Below are 17,151 nucleotides of genomic sequence, written 5' to 3' on the forward strand. Positions count from 1 at the left end.
CTATTTTCTTCTTTCCTTTATAATCAGTCAAGTAATTCACTGTTGCAGCAATAGCTGCAAACAAGTAAAGAGCAAACCACGGCTCACGGTGATCGAGAATTTCGAAAAACAGCCTGAAATCCCTCAAAATTGGTGTCGGAACAAAAACAAAAGTTCACCATAGGCCAAAAACCCAATACAGAAGAATTACAGCCCCCAAGCCTGAACAACAAGGAAGATCTTTTTTATATGGAAACACTGATGTGTCTCTTTTTCCAAGAGATGATGGTTCCGAACCAATTGTCGTAGAATATTGGGAGAGGTCTCATTTGAAAGAAAATCACCATATCTAATGTTCTTCTCAAGTAACAAAAGAAATTAGGCTACCCGGGGAGTAAAATTTCAAAAGCCAAAACAGGAGATTCTTAGCCCTCCCCCCATCTTGAAAAACAAGTAAATAGGTGTTTTGGTATTTACGTGTTATAGCGACCACACTTTGTTTTTAATCTGTAATGAAACCAGTTTTCTATGTCCACTCGGAGATAATCAGCTTAGCCTGAGCGAGATCAGCGGTAACTATGCAGGTAAATTTTAATTAAATATTTAATATATAGAGGTAGTTAGGTATTTAATATAATGCGTTCTGAGCGGCCTGTTTTCCATAATTCTCTGAGGTAGTTCCAGTAATTTTGTTACTAAAGTATTATATTTTTGTCATATTTTGGTATTTCGTATATTTCATTATGATTAACCTAACTTCACTTCTTTGGTGTGGTCGATATAACACGTGAGTAACGGTGTTTTTTTTTTTTTTTTTTTTTGAAATAACTTGGTACCGTCAATATGAAAATAGAGACCTCTGAAGGATAAAAACCATGCCCATATAGCTGCTGGGCGGAGTCTGAAAAAGCATGACCATTGGTGTTTCCACTAGAATTAGATGAAGTAAGCTATCGAAGAGACTTGCAAACGCATTGTGGCTCGCATTAACCGTGAGCAAAAGCAATATTTTGCTCTAATTACTAGCATTATATAGCAAGTTTAGGTTTGAATTAGTTTCGTTACCCAATTCAAACAAAGGTGTTGCTGTAAAGTTTATTTGGTCAACGATCAAAAATTAATTTAGAAAAAGACCCGGCTCAATGGTAACCGAAACTCTAAAACACGGAATTTTGATACCAATAGATACATCAAAAGAATCAGATTTTAATGCTGATTTCAAATATATAAGTTTCATCAATTTTTTATACAAGTCAAAAGTTACGCCTGAGAATATTTGACTGATTTTAGAAGAAAGGGGGAAAGACCCCCTAAAAATTATAGAACCTCAATGAAAATCACACCAAAATATTCAGCGTATAAGATAACCCTACTGTAGAGGTTTCAAGCACCTATCTACACAAATGTGGAATTTTGCCAGAAGAAAGATCATGGATGCGTGTTTATTTGTTTTTTTTTCAGGGGTGATCGTATCGACCCAGTGGTCCTAGAATATCGTGGGAGGGCTCATTGGAACGGAAAAGAAAAGTTCTGGTGCCCTTTTGAAGTGACCAAAAAATGGAGGACATCTAGACCCCCTCCCACGCTAATCTTTCCCAAAGTCACCCGATCAAAATTTTGAGATAGCCATTTTGTTCAGCATGGTCGAAAGATATAAAAACTAGGTCTTTGAGGATGACTTAATCCTTCAAAGTCCCTGGGGGGAGGGCTGTAAGTTATCAACTTTACCGAATGTTAATATATAGCATTGGTTATTGGTTAAGTATATAGACGTTTTCAGGGGGGATTTTTTCTGGTAGGTGGAAGAGGGGGGGGGGGTCGGGCGTTATATGGGAGGACCTTTCCATGAAGGAAGTATTCATGGGCGAAAGGACATTGCTATGAAGGGGGTGCCGGATTTCCCATCATTATTAAAGAAAAAGATCAGAAATTAAATAAAAAAAAGATTTTCAACTGACAGTAAGGAGCAACATCAAAACTTAAAACGAACAGAACATATTACGTATATGATTGGGTTCGCCCTCTAGTTAATACCTCGCTCTTTAAGCCATAGATTTTTTAGTACTTTCATAAGAGCTATTTATTCTAATTAACGGCCTTTGTGGTTAAGAGGTCATTTTTAAAGAATTGGAACAAAATTCGAACTTTAGCTAAAGAGCAAGGTATTGACTAGGGGCGAACCTCCTAATGTAAGGATTAAAAATCTATGAATATAGAAGTTCGTTATGTAAGTTAATTCGTAAGTTACGCATATTTATTACTAATAAAAACGTTCGTAAATAAATTAAACAAGTTTCGAGAAAGCCATTTAACCAAATAACAGTAAAATTAATATACAAATTTTGTTTTAATTATTTATGCACGGCGAGCCAATATCAAAACCTGCATTAATTCAAAAATTAAATTAAAAAAAACAAGTTTTTTAAACTGAAAGTAAGGAGCGACATTAAAACTTAAAACGAACAGAAATTATCCCGTATATGGAAGGGGCTGTCCCCTCCTCAACGCCTCACTCTTTACGGTAAAGTTTGACTTTCTCACAACTCTATGTTTTTTAAACAATAAAAAACTTTAGCGTAAAGAGCGAGGAGTTGAGGAGGGGACAGCCCCTTCCATATACGGAATAATTTCTGTTCGTTTTAAGTTTTAATGTCGCTCCTTACTTTCAGTTTAAAAAACTTCTTTTTTTTTTATTTAATAGAAGTAAAGAGCAAAGTTGAAACTTCATTTCAGTTGAATAAAAATCATTGCTTTGTGGATTACGCAAAATATATCTACAAAAGTAAAAAAAAAATGACTAGTGATATTCTCTAATATCTGTAGAATTTTAAAAACTAGTACTTTGCTAAAAACTAAACTCACTAGAGTTTTTGGAGAATTACCCCAAAAAGCTATCGATATCATGGTCACTGAAAGACTATTGAGAGACTTATGAATTAGCCTCTGTTGTGTCCAGGCTAGTCACAGAATAATCTACTTCAAAGAGACCATCCTGCTGTTGTTGTTCTTGTTCGTTCTGTTGTTTTTTAAGGGAGGGGGTGCAGTGAAGTGCTAGTTTTTTTTATAATTCTAAAGATATTGTGGAAGATCACAAGTCAGTTTATGTGAGCTAGTTGTGCAGACCAGGGCCCTATCCAGGATTTTCTTCGGGGAGGGGGGGGGGGGGTTACTGTTAAAACATCCTACCCCCCCACCCCCACTCCCGTGGATGCGGCTTTGGTGAAGACATATCTTGCATAATTGGCGAGGCGTCGCTTTAAGTTTCAACTTAACACGGAGTGATCCCCTTTCTTCCACTTTATCTCCATCAAACTAAGTTGCTTTTTAAACCAGAGATGGGGTAATGTTCTCCGGACACCACATTAGTGCTTACCCCTGTTTAAGACTATTATACAAACAAGTTTAGCACGAAGACAATATTCGTAAAAGTTGTTCCAGGACTGGAATACCTAAATAAGGAAAATTAAATATTAGCCAATATCAGGTTTATAAAGGAAAATAAATGCAAGTCTTCCTTGATTCTGACTTCTCCAAGGATGAAAAATGAAGTAGCAATCTAGGAGCTAGGGGAAGGTGTTTTAAACCCCCCCCCCCCCGGAAAAACCAATCATACACACGAAGAGCAAAATGTATCATATTCGAAATAATAATTGAAAGTCTTCAAGAATGAAAAATGAAGTAGGAGCCTAGCGACAAGGGGAAAGAGTTCTACCCCCCTCGGAAAACCAATCATACATACGAAGAGCAACATGTATTATATTCGGAATAATAATTTCGAATAAAAGATAAGTACTGTGTTCAAAGGCGCACGCTAAGTCTGTACCATAATACATTAAACATTTACTATATCAGAGACCAATGGAGGCACTTGAGTTGCCAAGGTCGGAATTCAAAAGGGACCGATCTGACTTCATCAATACTTATCGGTATTATCCATCGTATTAATAATGTAAACACTAAATCAGTTTTTTGGAATTTTCAAGGTATCAGACAACAAATATATACCCATCAAAGCCTAAGTGACCCGTAGGAGTTTTTAGTTTTGATCCACCAGTTACAGAGTCCCTTGCCAGATAACCTTTTTCGCAATGAAAGTCTGTCATTGTGCAGTACAGTACATCGCTACATTTTCCTAGAGGGATAAAAATATGCCTCATGCTTCTTTTGGTTCAGTGACATTGTTCATGTGTATATTTTTTGCAACGACAACCGCTGTGTGCTTAGTGCTTTTCAACAAAAATGTTTAATTTAATAAATTGACTGCTGACAAATGTTACCAGAAAAAAAAACGTATCTCCTTTACCTGTTTTGCTGCAGAGTATGCCCAGGAGATGGGGGCGGTTTATCCATAAACTTCTTATCTATAGGACTGCTTGGCAATGAGGCACAATCACACTGACCACTAGCACCGGTAACTGCATCACAATCAAATGAAAACCCCTTTATCTTGTTACTTTCAGATGAATTCATGGTATTCTGATACTCAGCACACATTCGCAAGATATCCTCCAGCCTTGAGAATTCTTCTTTTACTAATTCTTCTTCCCTCACTCGGTCTTCATGTGCCTAAAAAATTAGTTTTGCCTTAATCTCTTTCATCACAAAGTAGGTATTTCACTGTTGAAAGACAGCGATAGCACATTCTCTACAAATCTGAGGCAAATTGATTCTGCCACAAAACTAATAGCTTGTCAAGTCACGTCTGATCTATATACAATCAGGTGCATAGGATACAATTAATTATGTATTTAGAAATTAATTATTTATGTGACCTTTCACTCCTTTTTATAATTTTTGCTTTATTCATGAGGAATTAAAAAAGACAAAATATATTTATATGCATTTCTGTTTTTTAGGCGTACCTAGCATAATTTGTTGGATTTTAGATATGCAAAATAGATAGTTAGATCATAAAAATATAATGACAAGTGGAATCTCCTCCTCGTTGGTCCTGGTAATGCTTTTGTTCGGTGTAATTTATTCCTCTTTTGCTATTCACGCATTTCAGACTATCAGACTATGAGCCAAGCGAAAGGGGTATATCATCATATCAAAAATTGGCACTGTTGCATTAGATGGTTACTTCTAAAGTGACGTTTGGGTAATGCTAATGAAGTAAAATAAAATAGGATGAATATATAATAGTTTAGGAACAAAATTGGGCTATATATTTGCACATTGGTGGTGGTGGTGAGGGGGGGGGGGTTGTAAAGCATAACATATGTTAAATACGTAACCTAACCTAGGTACCCCCCCCCCCCCCCCCAAAACCCCAAAAAACAACAGTTTAAATATCGTAAACGCAATGAAAACGACTCTGCATTTCATTTCTTAATAGCGGTCTCTTTGAAAATAGCCGGTCTCAGGCAGGTTTCCTCTGTCAGTGCATGACTGGTTTCCTTGCATAGTATATAAAAGTGACCATATAATTCACTAGTACCCAAAAATTCTAAAGGAGAGTGAAAACAACGCTTTAAAGTTTTTCCCAGAAGCAGTTTTGAAGAAAGTTTTGAGCAGTAAACAAAGGTAAAAACCAGTATGTAGCTAAATAACGAGCTTTATAATAGTATTAAATAAAAAAAGAATTTCGTTTAAACGAAAGATAGCAGTGGCAGGGAAACTAAACGGACAAAAATTAGGTACTTTTTAATTATTCAGAACACTTTCAAGAATTTTGATCTGAAAGTAAGATCAGAGAAAACCGGTTTCATAGCCAAAAAAACAAGTAACGGGTGACATAATATATTGGACTTGTGTAATTTGGGCTATTTATTTGCACATTACGGGGGTGGGGTAAAGTATAGCGGGTCTGCATGAAAAATGTGTTAGCTACAATTATTCTGCATATTATGAAGTAAGAATTGTTTTCTAACTTCTCTCTGTCCAAATACTTTACCCCCAAACCCCTATTGTGCAAATATACAGCCCAAATGATATAAGTCTTAAGCATTCTGCCAAACTAAATTGTTTTAACTTACAAAATAAATAAACACTTCCATTCTCGAGACACTCAAAAAATAAATGAAGTCTTTATTATATTACTTTTGTATCAAAGCATTTGTTCTTCAAGCTTTGGCGGAGAAAAATCATAGTGAGAACGATTCTTGAGCATACAGACTGTAAAGTGTGGCTTTCATCATGATCAGACCTCTCCTGGAAAGTTCCCCTCCCCTTTCTAAAATTATGCAAATTTATAGACACTAATAACTGTTAATGGGCACCAATTTTAAAGATTTGGAATCAGCATAAAAATCGACTTTTCTGAAATATAAATATTTTTTCTTTTTATTATTATCTAAAATTTCTGTTACTATTGGTACTTGTTGCTCTTTTTTCAGTCTTTGACTGAGTCCTTCAGCCCGGAACAGTTCGTAACATCGGATTATTTCGTATAGTACGTCAAATTAATGTTTTTAAGTTTTTGAAAAATCTTGATACTTTATAGTTTCTCCAACAATCTATAGTTTTCACAGATTTTGCCTGTTTTGCCGTTGTTATGAATTTGGTCAAATGAATTGCTAATGAAAGTCATGCTAGCAGCCAAGGCCGCATTCAGGGGAGGAGTTAGTGGATTTTAACCCCAACCCCCGAAATGTTTGTCCAACTCGTAAAAACGTTATAAAAATTCATAAAAACACATTTTTTATGCGCTTCAAATATGTTTTAGAAAATACGGCCCTACTGGCAGTAAAGATAGCGGGGAAAAGAGATTAGCCACGAGGTAGAAAATCAAAACTTGCCACAGGTTGGCTTCTAAACACTAATGGAACGAGCATTAAAACTTACCTAGCTTCATTGTCGGTGAGCAAGAAAAAAACAATAATAGATTATTGACATTTTAGTATAAACAAAATAAACGTTACTGATGAACGAAAATCAGAGCGAACTAATGAATTATGACATTTATAAATTTATTCCTAATTCCGTAAAAACGTGATGTCTAAATTCATAATTAAGAATAAAAAAAATCAAATAGCTGAAAAAAAAGATTTTGCACTAAGAAGTAATGCAAAATACTTCACACATAAATGCTAACTATAGTACATGAGCGTGTTAAAAAAGTGAACATAATTCCCGTTCATTTTCACATTTTTTTTAAAACGTCTGCAATATCTTGGCAACGGCTTGGCGGATAAATTTGAATCTTGCAGGTATTGTTGGAGAGAGGAAGGGGGAAGGGTTGGTCTAGCAAAGGATAAATGAAAGCCTAAACGAACACAAATCAAAATAACTATACAAATCGATAAGAGGTACTACTAGAGATGAATAAATACATCCTAAAACGAACAGCAATTGGAACAAACGATAGAGTCAAACCTAAAATTAATAGAAATTAGTACAAACAGGAGTAGGTCTCCCACCCCTTATATATTCCAAGGGGAATAGCCAAAGACACGCCCACTTTCAGAAACTACGCACATCAGGCAACGCAAACGAAGTATGGCAGAAACTGTGCCAAATGTGGCGGAAACCGTGCAAAGCAAGTTGGAACTGAGCGGCACACGTGGCGTTCGGAGATATACATCACGTGGCGGAAACCGGGTGCCCCCTCGGCTATAGCATCATTTGCGCTTTGAAAAGAACGAAATATTTTCAAATAATTCCTCTTCTATAATTATGACGGGCAGCACAATAATAAAGTAAAGAAAAGAGTTGTTTCATCGAATTCTCTCAGAGTTTTTTTTTTTTTTGTAATTCGACCAGGGACCTTCATAAGAAAGGGTGGTCGTAGAAACTTCGGAGGGAGCTCATTTGATTGGAAATTTTAAGTTTCTGTGCCTTTTCAAGATTTGAAAGTGATTGAAGCTTAATCCTCAAAGAAATCCAGTCAAAAATTTGAGATAGCCATTTTGTTCAGAATAGTCGGAAGATTGAATAAATATGCATCCAATTATGAAATAAATCGCTACGGTCCCCCGGGGCAATGACCATGAAACATATAAATTGCCCATGTATTAAACATATGTTTTTGAATGAAAGGGGGGGGGGAAGGATTGATCCTTGGTGTCCGATTAGCTCGAAACATTCAGAGATAATTACTTACAATATCCCGGGAATGGTTAAAGAGTTTGAGGTGAAACTTTGGGGGATTGTTTGAGAGCGGGAGAGGGTCGAGTGGACTTTAAATGTTGATTCGGGAATGGAGCTGATGTAAATGAAAAGACAGTATATGCATAACCACTTCATTGATATACCATATCTTCAACATCCCGGGAACGGGCTTAAGGGGGGAGTTGGAAACCTCAGGTACTTTTAGGTAAAGGAAGGGGAAAAGAGCTAAACAATCTTTGTCTCCAATCCAGAAAAAAACAACGTTTTACAATATAAGCTTCTGTGAGACTTACAAGACATTATGCGCTGCCACGTTGTCAAAATTGCGCATCTGCAGTATCTCGGGAATGGCCAAGGGTATTAAGTGGAAAATTTCAGGGGATGTTGAGGGGAATGTTGAACTAAATCAAAAGACAACATGTAAATCCAGGTTGTCAAAATACCATATGCCAGGATGTTGCAAATGTGCAATATCTCTTTTTTTAAGTTTATGAAAGGAATATTTGTAAGACTATTTTTGTTTTTTCTGTTTAGATTTTAATGATCAAGATTTTAATGATAGTTTTACTGCAGAACTTTGGAGAGATGGGCAGAGGGAATATTATTCAAACAATAGGATTGAAAATCTGCATAATTTTGGCCTTCTATAGGGCTGAAACCATCCTGTTACAGCACTGAATACAAACAAATACTGATATCGAGCATTTTATCATAATAATCTTTTTGCGTTATATTTTGCTTAACTGATTTTTGTTTAAATAAATGCATTTTGAGCTCATGTATCAAAAAAAGAGTTCCGATTAGTTGTATAAAATATGAAAACAGGACATAAAGAATCGATGCAACCAGATTTGTTTCCGAATTAAGTTCCATTGATTCTGACATTTTAATTGGAAGGGTCTTTAGTGCCTGAATCTTAAGCTGATCAACATAAAAAAAAGACATTTTGCACTAAGAATAAGACAACCATATTTTTCTTCACAAATTTATTGTCCTTCATAAGCTCCCCTTGGTCTCCCTATGTCAACATTTAAGATCTACTTAACTCCTTCCCCCGTCCAATATCCCCTCAAAGTTTCAGCTGGGACAGTCGTTAATTTATACCTTAGACAGGCCTGAGATATTGTAGATACGCCCTTTTGAAGACTTGAATACACATAGCGTCTTTCGATTAGTTTAATATCCACATAAACATTCCATGAAAGTTTCACCTTAATACTCTTAATTGTCCCTAATATACTGCAGATACACCCTTTTGTAAATCTGGATGCATATAGCGTATTTTGATTTAGTTCTCGGAACACCCTGAAATTGTCAACTTAATTTACATGGCCGTTTATAAGATATTACAAATATACCCTTTGGACAGCCTGAATGTGCATAGTACATTTTGATCTAGGTCCAAATGCCCTGAAAGTTTCAACTTAATAAACTTGGCCGTTCCTGAAATAATGCAGGTATGCTCAATGACAACATGGATGCGCATAGTGTCTTTTGATTTGGTTCAACACCCACTTCAATATGCCCAGAAAGATCCATTTTATTAACCTTAGCCGTTCCTGAGATATAGCAGATCCGCCCTTTTATCAGACTGGATGAACTTACGGTCCTTTGGTCTAGTTTAACATAACCCTCAACTTGCCCTATACGTCCTTTTGACAACCTGGATGCAGAGAGTGTCTTTTGATTTAGTTGATCATTCTCCTCAATATTTTTCTTGAAAGTTTCAACTTGACACCCATAGACGAATCTGAAGATTGCAGATACATCCTTTTGTCACCCTGGATGCACATAGTATATTCTGATTTAGTTCAATAGCCCCCTCTACATGATTTGACAGATTCAACTTAAAACCGTTAGCAGTTTCTAAGATATTGCAGATACACCATCTCGATAAAATGGGAGCACTCAGTGTATTTTCATTTAGTTCAACATTTCCTGAACGTTTCCTCTTAATAGTCTTACCCGTTCTTAATATCATAGGCAGCGCAATAACGCTGCCTAAGTAAAGAACGATGTGAGCACAATGTTTTATTTATTTTCTTCTTCTTCCGTACCAGGGCACTTCGTATCGAAGGAGTTGTCGTAGAAACTTGGAAAAGGGCTCATTAGATTATAAATTGGAACAGCTACTGCCCTTTTTAACAGTCGAAAGTGATTGGAAGGCAACTAACACACCTTCCACGCCCACCATTTCCCCAAACACATCCAATCAAAATTTTTGAGATTTTTTGAGATGGGGGAATATAAGAACGATGTTGGCACAATGTATTATTTATTATTTTTTTCCTTTAGGGCACTTTGTATCGAAGAAGTTGTCGTAGAAATTTCAAAAAGAGCTCATTCAATTGGATATTGGAGTGGCTTGTGCCCTTTTTAATAGTCGAAAGTGATTGGAAGGCAACTAACATCCCTTACACGCCATCCATTTCCCGGAACACATTTAATCAAAATTTTGAGATAGCCATTTTGTTCAGTGTAGTTGATTTCCAGATATAAACTGTGTTTTTGAGGAGGACACTCCCCCAGAGCCCTCACGGCAAGGGTTGGAAGTTATGTCCTGGGGGCATATAAGGTTTTTCTAGAAAACGTTGTCATAGAAACTTCAAAAAAGGCTCATTCGATTGGAAATTCAAAGGGCTAGTGTTCTTTTTATTAGTCGAAAGTGATTGGCGGGCAACTAACCCCCCCCCTCACACCCAGCTTTTCCCCAGACACATCTGTAAACTTCTCTTTAGTTCTTTATTTGTGTCCTTTTATAATTGGCAGATGTAATGGTTTACGTAAATTCCAAGATAGTCAGTACACGTTGGTATAAGGTCTTTATTAAATAACGTGAGAATACACATAGAGAAAATAAGATTGCACAAGAACAACTAGCTACGACGAAGGCGAACGATGGACTGCCTTAGAAATGAACCAAGAATATAACTTTCCTGGAACGGAAGTTCCGGGCCTGGGAACAATCCCTTTCCCACGACTAACTTTAGTCACAAGAGCCTCCCCTGGACTGCTATCGTTGACACATAGATGCCTGAATAACTAGGAAATGAGATACCCGGAAAAGCTTCTCGTATTGATGTTAAATACTTTACAGATTCTCCCCCCTGTTTTTAGTTAAATTTCTCAAATTTGGCTTATCCCCTTATCATTATACCCTCAAAGTTTAATTGAATTCAAAACATTCCCTTCCTAAATGATTCACTTCTCACCTACTAACATTCTACAGCAGGAACTAGTAAACGATTACATAATACAAACACTACACAATACTTGCATAAGTAAAAACTTCCATAGTATAAACGAACCACACTAACAACAGTAGTCGGAAACTGGATATTTTAACACTTCACTTTTCTCTCTATACTTTAAAATAGACTTGTTCCCCATACCCCTGAATTTGAAGAGGACAAGGAAAGTTGGGATTATGTATAAACTTCGGATTAGGGCAAAAGGAATGACCGAGAAAGGCTAATTAATCCTGAAAATACCAGCTACAAATAAATGAAATTGCTTAAACTTATAAATAATGGAATAGATATGTCAAACATTGCAGTTTGATTGGCCTACCATGCTGCAATGACGTCAAGATATTATTACCAATAAAATCCTCGGGGTTTCATTGCTATGGGACACCTCGGTTTTGACCTATTTGGTTTTGCTCTACTAACTCGTGGTTCGACCAATGGCAGTACTACTGTTGATATTTCTACATAACTATTAGCGCTACGCATTAAAACCATCCCGTGAGGCATCAACCTCATCCTACTGGACCTCAAAACCAGCCCCCTTTCCACCTTTTTTTCTCATCACACGGGACCTCAAAACCAGCTCCCTTTTCCTGGGTAGCCAAACCGCCCTGCGAGGAATCAGTACCATCTCGCAGTGCAACAAAAAAAACATCCTGTGAGGCATCAGTACCATCCAACGGGACCTCAAAACCAGCTCCCTTTCCCCGGGTATCCAAACCGCCCTGCGAGGAATCAGTAACGTCTAGCAGTACAACAACAAAAAATCATCCCGAGAGGCAGAAGAACCATCACACGGCACCTAAAAACCAGATCCCTTTTCATGGGTAGCCAAACCGCCCTGCGATGAATCAGTACCATCTCGCAGTGCAACAAAAAAAAATCCCGTGAGGCATCAGTACCATCCCACGGTGCAATAAAAAAACCCTTATCATTGAGTCCAAATTTCACCCTCGTCAGCGCAAAAAAAAATTCATCGGAAAAAGAAGACGTGTCTCCTTTCCCCAATATCTGTTCTATCTGTTCATATTGCTTTGCAACCTTGCACGCATTACCTAAACAAAAAAAAATTCTGCACTATTCTCTAACAAATACCGTTTGTAGGACGGTCTGATCCCCTCCTTGAATAAATTAAGAGCAAATCTTCCAAGGACTACACCCTCTTCCCTGGCTTCTAAGGACACCCTACATGACCTTCCTAAATTTTGCATCCTTCTATAGAATAGATATGCCCTTTCATCCTTAAATTGAGCCACGCCTACAAACTCTCCATCCATTTTGCCTACTATTTTGCCTGGGGCATTTGCTACAAGTTAATCACGTTTTAAACTTGACAAATTTATAATCAAGGGGAGTCAAATAAAATAAATGGAAATATGCCATTTTCCCTCCACTGTTTTACAAAATCAAAAGCAACCTTTTTGCTATATCCAGTTTCCACCGGATCGAGAATAGGAATAAAAACTGACATATTGAGGTCAAAATTTGAATAAGCATTTATTCTAAAAATTTAACTAGTTGTTTTAAACACCGTTCTTTAATTACGGACGCTAAATTTTGGGCAATAACTTCACTTCTAACAACAAGGGTCTAATAAAATTTACTGGGTTGTTTAGTCGTGTTAAATCACTTACGAAAGATAGTCCGTTCCAAATCCAATTGTAGTTGGTCTCAATTAAATCACTAGCGTCAAATGTAGTCACAATTGAGAATTAATTTTCGATTATTGAATTCAAAATGTTAAATTTTGGTTGGAAACTGTCAAATGTAGATCACACGTCGACTGTATAAAATCAGGTAAAAAAAAACACCAAACGTAGAATGGCTAAGTGAAGGTAGAAATCAACCGGAGACTCTCAGTTGTAGAAATTTGAATTAGTAGGTAGAAGCTATCGCGAGGAAATCCATATTAGGCATTGTGTAAGAGCCTATTTCAAAATGTTCATTTAAAATAAAGTGTTTCTCAAGAAGGTGCTTTGAATAGAAGAAAGTTCAATAGCTCGTAACGTTTCTATGTCTTATTAATCAGTCTTTTGTAGTATTTGCAGATCAATATCACAGTCTGGTAGCGGGCGAAATACTCTTCAATATGTTGCCAGTATTTAGCGTACGATGTCGTTAATACTTATAACGGTCACTCAAATGTCACTGGGAGGTTTTACCCAAGTGATATATGCTCCACTAGTTTTAACCGCTTGCCACCACTCTGTAAACCTCTCTTTAGTTCTTTATTTGCGTCCTTTTATAATTGACAGATGGAATGGTTTACGTAAATTCCAAGATAGTCAGTAAACGTTGGTATAAGGTCTTTATTGAATAACGTGAGAATACACACAGACAAAATAAGGTAGCACAAGAACAACTAGCTACGACGAAGGCGAACGATGGACTGCCTTTAGAAATGAACCAAGAATATAACTTTCCTGGAACGTATTTTCCTGGCCTGGGAACGAGCCCTTGCCCACGACTCGATTTAGTCCCAAGAGCCCCCCCCCCCCCTGGACCGCTATCGTTGACACATAAATGCCCAAATAACTAAGAAATGAGATACCCGGAAAAGCTTCTCGAATTGATGTTAAATACTTTACACATCTAATCATAATTTTGAGATAGCCATTTTGTTCAACATAGTTGAAAGTTCTGTAAATGAGGTCTTTGAGGATGACAACCCCCCCCCCCCACATCCCTCGGAGAAAGGGTTATAAGTTATGCCCTGGGGGAATATAAGGTTTTTATAGAAAACGTTGTTGTAGAAACTTCAAAAAAGGCTCATTCGATTGGAAATTGAAATGGTTTTTTAATACTATAGTCGAAAGTGATTGGAAGGCAACTAACAACCCTTCCACGCCCACCATTTCTCCAAATAAACCCAATCAACATTTTGAGATAGGCCTTTTGTTCAATGTTGTTGTAAGTTCTGGACATTATACCTTTGAGCAAAATACTCCCCCCACAGTAGTACGGGGAAGGCTTAAATTATGTACCTTGGGGGCAGGGGAGTTCTTTTTTCAATTCTTCTTTATAGAAACTTCTAAAGAAAATCATGCGACTGGAAATTCGAATAGCTAGTGCCATTTTTAATATTTGAAAGTGATTGAAGGGCAACCAACCCCCCTCTTACGCCCACCATTTATCCAAACACATTCAATCAAAATTCTGAGATAACCATTTTTTTAAACATAGTTGAAAGTTCTGGAAATTATGTCTTTGAGGATGACAACCCCTCCCCTTCTGAGCCTTCACGGCATGGGTTACAAGTTACGCCCTGTGGGCATATAAGGTTTTTATTGAAAGCTTTGTCATAGAAGCTTGAAAAGGATGCATTCGATTGGAAATTCAAAGTGCTAGTGCCCTTTTTAATAGTCGAAAGTGATTGGAGGGCAACTAACCCCCCTCTCAAGCCAACCTTTTCCCTAAACAAATCGAATCAACATTTTTAGATAGCCATTTTGTTCAACCTTGTTGACAATTTTGGAAATTAGTTCTTTAAAGATGACAACCCCCCCCTCTCACAGCCCTTAGGGAAAGGGTTGAAAGTTATGCCCTGGCGGCATATAAGATGTTTATAGAAAGCGTTGTCGCAGAAACTTCAAAAAAGGCTTATTCGATTGGATATTGAAATGGCTAGTGCCCATTTTAACAGTTGAAAGTAATTGGAGGGCAACTAATCCCCCTCTCACGCCCACCATTTCCCCAAACACATCCAATCAAAATTTTGAGATAGCCGTTTTGTTCAACGTAGTTGAAAGTTCTAAAAATTAGGTCTTTGAGGATGACAACCCTCAGGGCATAGGTTGTAAGTTATGCCCTAGGGACATATAAGGTGTTTATAGAAAGCGTTGTCGTAGAAACTCAGAAAGGGCTCATTCGATTGGAAATTGAAAGGGCTAGTGCCCTTTTATTTTTCGAAAGTGATTGGAAGGCTTGGCAATTTTATAGTGAAGATCGATATGGGTACAATCTATTATTATATTTTTTTTGTTGTTTAGACCAGGGCCCTTCGTATCGAAGGAGTTGTCGTAGGAACTTATAATAGGGCTCATTCGATTGAAAATAGAAAGGACCAATGCCCTTTTTAATAGTCGAAAGTGATTGGAGGGCAACTAGTCCTCCTCCCACGCCCACCCTTCCATTTGCCCATTGTGTTTAAAGACTAAATTTTTCGTTAAGATTAAATTCAAATACACAGTCTTAGTTCTAATTCCCAAAAAGGTATCTCAGCAGTATCCCAAGAACGACTGAGGGTATTATGTTCAAACTTTCGGGTCTACTTCCGCTCTTAAAATTTAACCAAATCAAAATAGCGTAAGTGTATCCAAGCTATCAAAGAAAGTTAACAGATTTTTTTTTGAAAATGGTATCAAGTTTTCTATTTAAGGTCAACTAGAGGAGGTATGAAACTAAATTGAACACTACTATTTGTGTCCAGATTTTTAAAAGGGTGTATGTTGTTAAAAATTGCTGAAAAGTTTTCGTCGGCATACAAATAGCAGACCAAACTATGAAGTCTTAAAAAATTGAAAAGATTTTAAGTACTATTTTCTTTTTCCCTGAAAAGACTATATCAATATAAAACGAACAGAAATTTATTTAAAAAAAAAACTTTTTCCACAAAATAATTTTTTCAAAGAAAAGTAAAAAACTCCATTAAATCAAGAATTAGCAAAAATAAAATCAAATAATCTACCAATCGTGAAACCACCACAAATCAGCATCGATAAATAAACGAAAGCCAAAACGAACAGAAATTAACATGAGTAGGGCTCAAAACCCCTATGCCTTCCCAAGGCCAGAACATAATTTGCACCTTATTGAAAAAAATACAAATGAATGTGAGTTGTCAGTTTAATATACATACGCTGACATTTAGTAATCAAAATGTTAATATTATTTGATTTATTAAAGTTATGAAAGTAAAAACAGTTATGAAAGAAAGTACATACAGAGTTTTGGTTTAGTCAAACATACCGCTCGACTTTCCCTGAAAGTTTCGACTTAATACCATTAGCCGTTCCTAGGATTTTCAAATCCACCTTCTGTCATCCTGGATGCACATAGTGTCTTTTGGTTTAGTTCAACACCCCCCCCCCCCAACATTCCTTGGAAGTTTCAACTAATTGCCTTCAGCCGTTCCTGAAATGTTGCACATTCGCTCTTTTTACAAGCTGAATGTAAACAGTTCTTTCAAATTAGTTCAAAATCCCCCAGAACATTCCCTGAAAATTTCAACTAATTATACCAAGCCGTTCCTAAGAATTACAGACACTCTCTTTTGAAAACCTGCGCATATGTTGAGTCTTTTGATTTAGTCCACAATTCCCTAAAAGTTCAAAACTTAGGCTAATACCCGTACCTATTCCAGATATGTCGCATATACGTCATTTGACAAACTGGATACACGTAGTGTCAGTTGATTTATTTAACAAGCCCCCAACATGTCCTGAAAGTGTCACATTGATACCCTTAGCCATCCCTGAGATATTGCAGACACGCTTTTTTGATAACCTGGATGCAGATACTTTCTTATGGTTTAACTCAATATTCCCTCGACATGTTCTGAAAGTTTCAACCTAATACCCTCAAAAGTTCCTAAGATATCGTAAATACGTTATTTGACAAACTAGATGTGCGTACCGCCTGTTGATTTATTTCAATATGGCCCCAACGTTTCCTCAAAGTTTTGCCTTCAAACACCTATCCGTTTCTAAGATATTGTAGTCACGTCCTTTTGACAACCTCGATCCATATACTCTCCTTTGGTTTCATTCAATATTCCCCTTGACATGTTCTGAAGGTTTCAACTTAATCCTCCATTCCAATCTATTTACGCCTCCACTTTATACCCTCCCAGGAAGTTCCAATTTCCCTTAAA

The 17,151-nt window shown here is 36.9% G+C and overlaps 1 protein-coding gene across 1 annotated transcript in view; it reads right to left on the reverse strand.

Moving 5' to 3' along the window:
- LOC148949523 (uncharacterized) overlaps window positions 1–17,151 on the reverse strand; it is a 153,676-nt gene that overhangs the window by 109,161 nt on the left and 27,364 nt on the right. Inside the window, exon 3 of the mRNA XM_089093536.1 lies at window positions 4,283–4,545. Coding sequence (XP_088949662.1) covers window positions 4,283–4,545 — 263 coding nt within the window. The remainder of the gene's footprint in view (window positions 1–4,282; window positions 4,546–17,151) is intronic.

This window comes from Artemia sp. Qi Xiang Cuo, chromosome 8, assembly GCF_049724085.1.
Source record: "Artemia sp. Qi Xiang Cuo chromosome 8, ASM4972408v1, whole genome shotgun sequence".
Lineage (NCBI taxonomy): Eukaryota > Metazoa > Arthropoda > Branchiopoda > Anostraca > Artemiidae > Artemia > Artemia sp. Qi Xiang Cuo.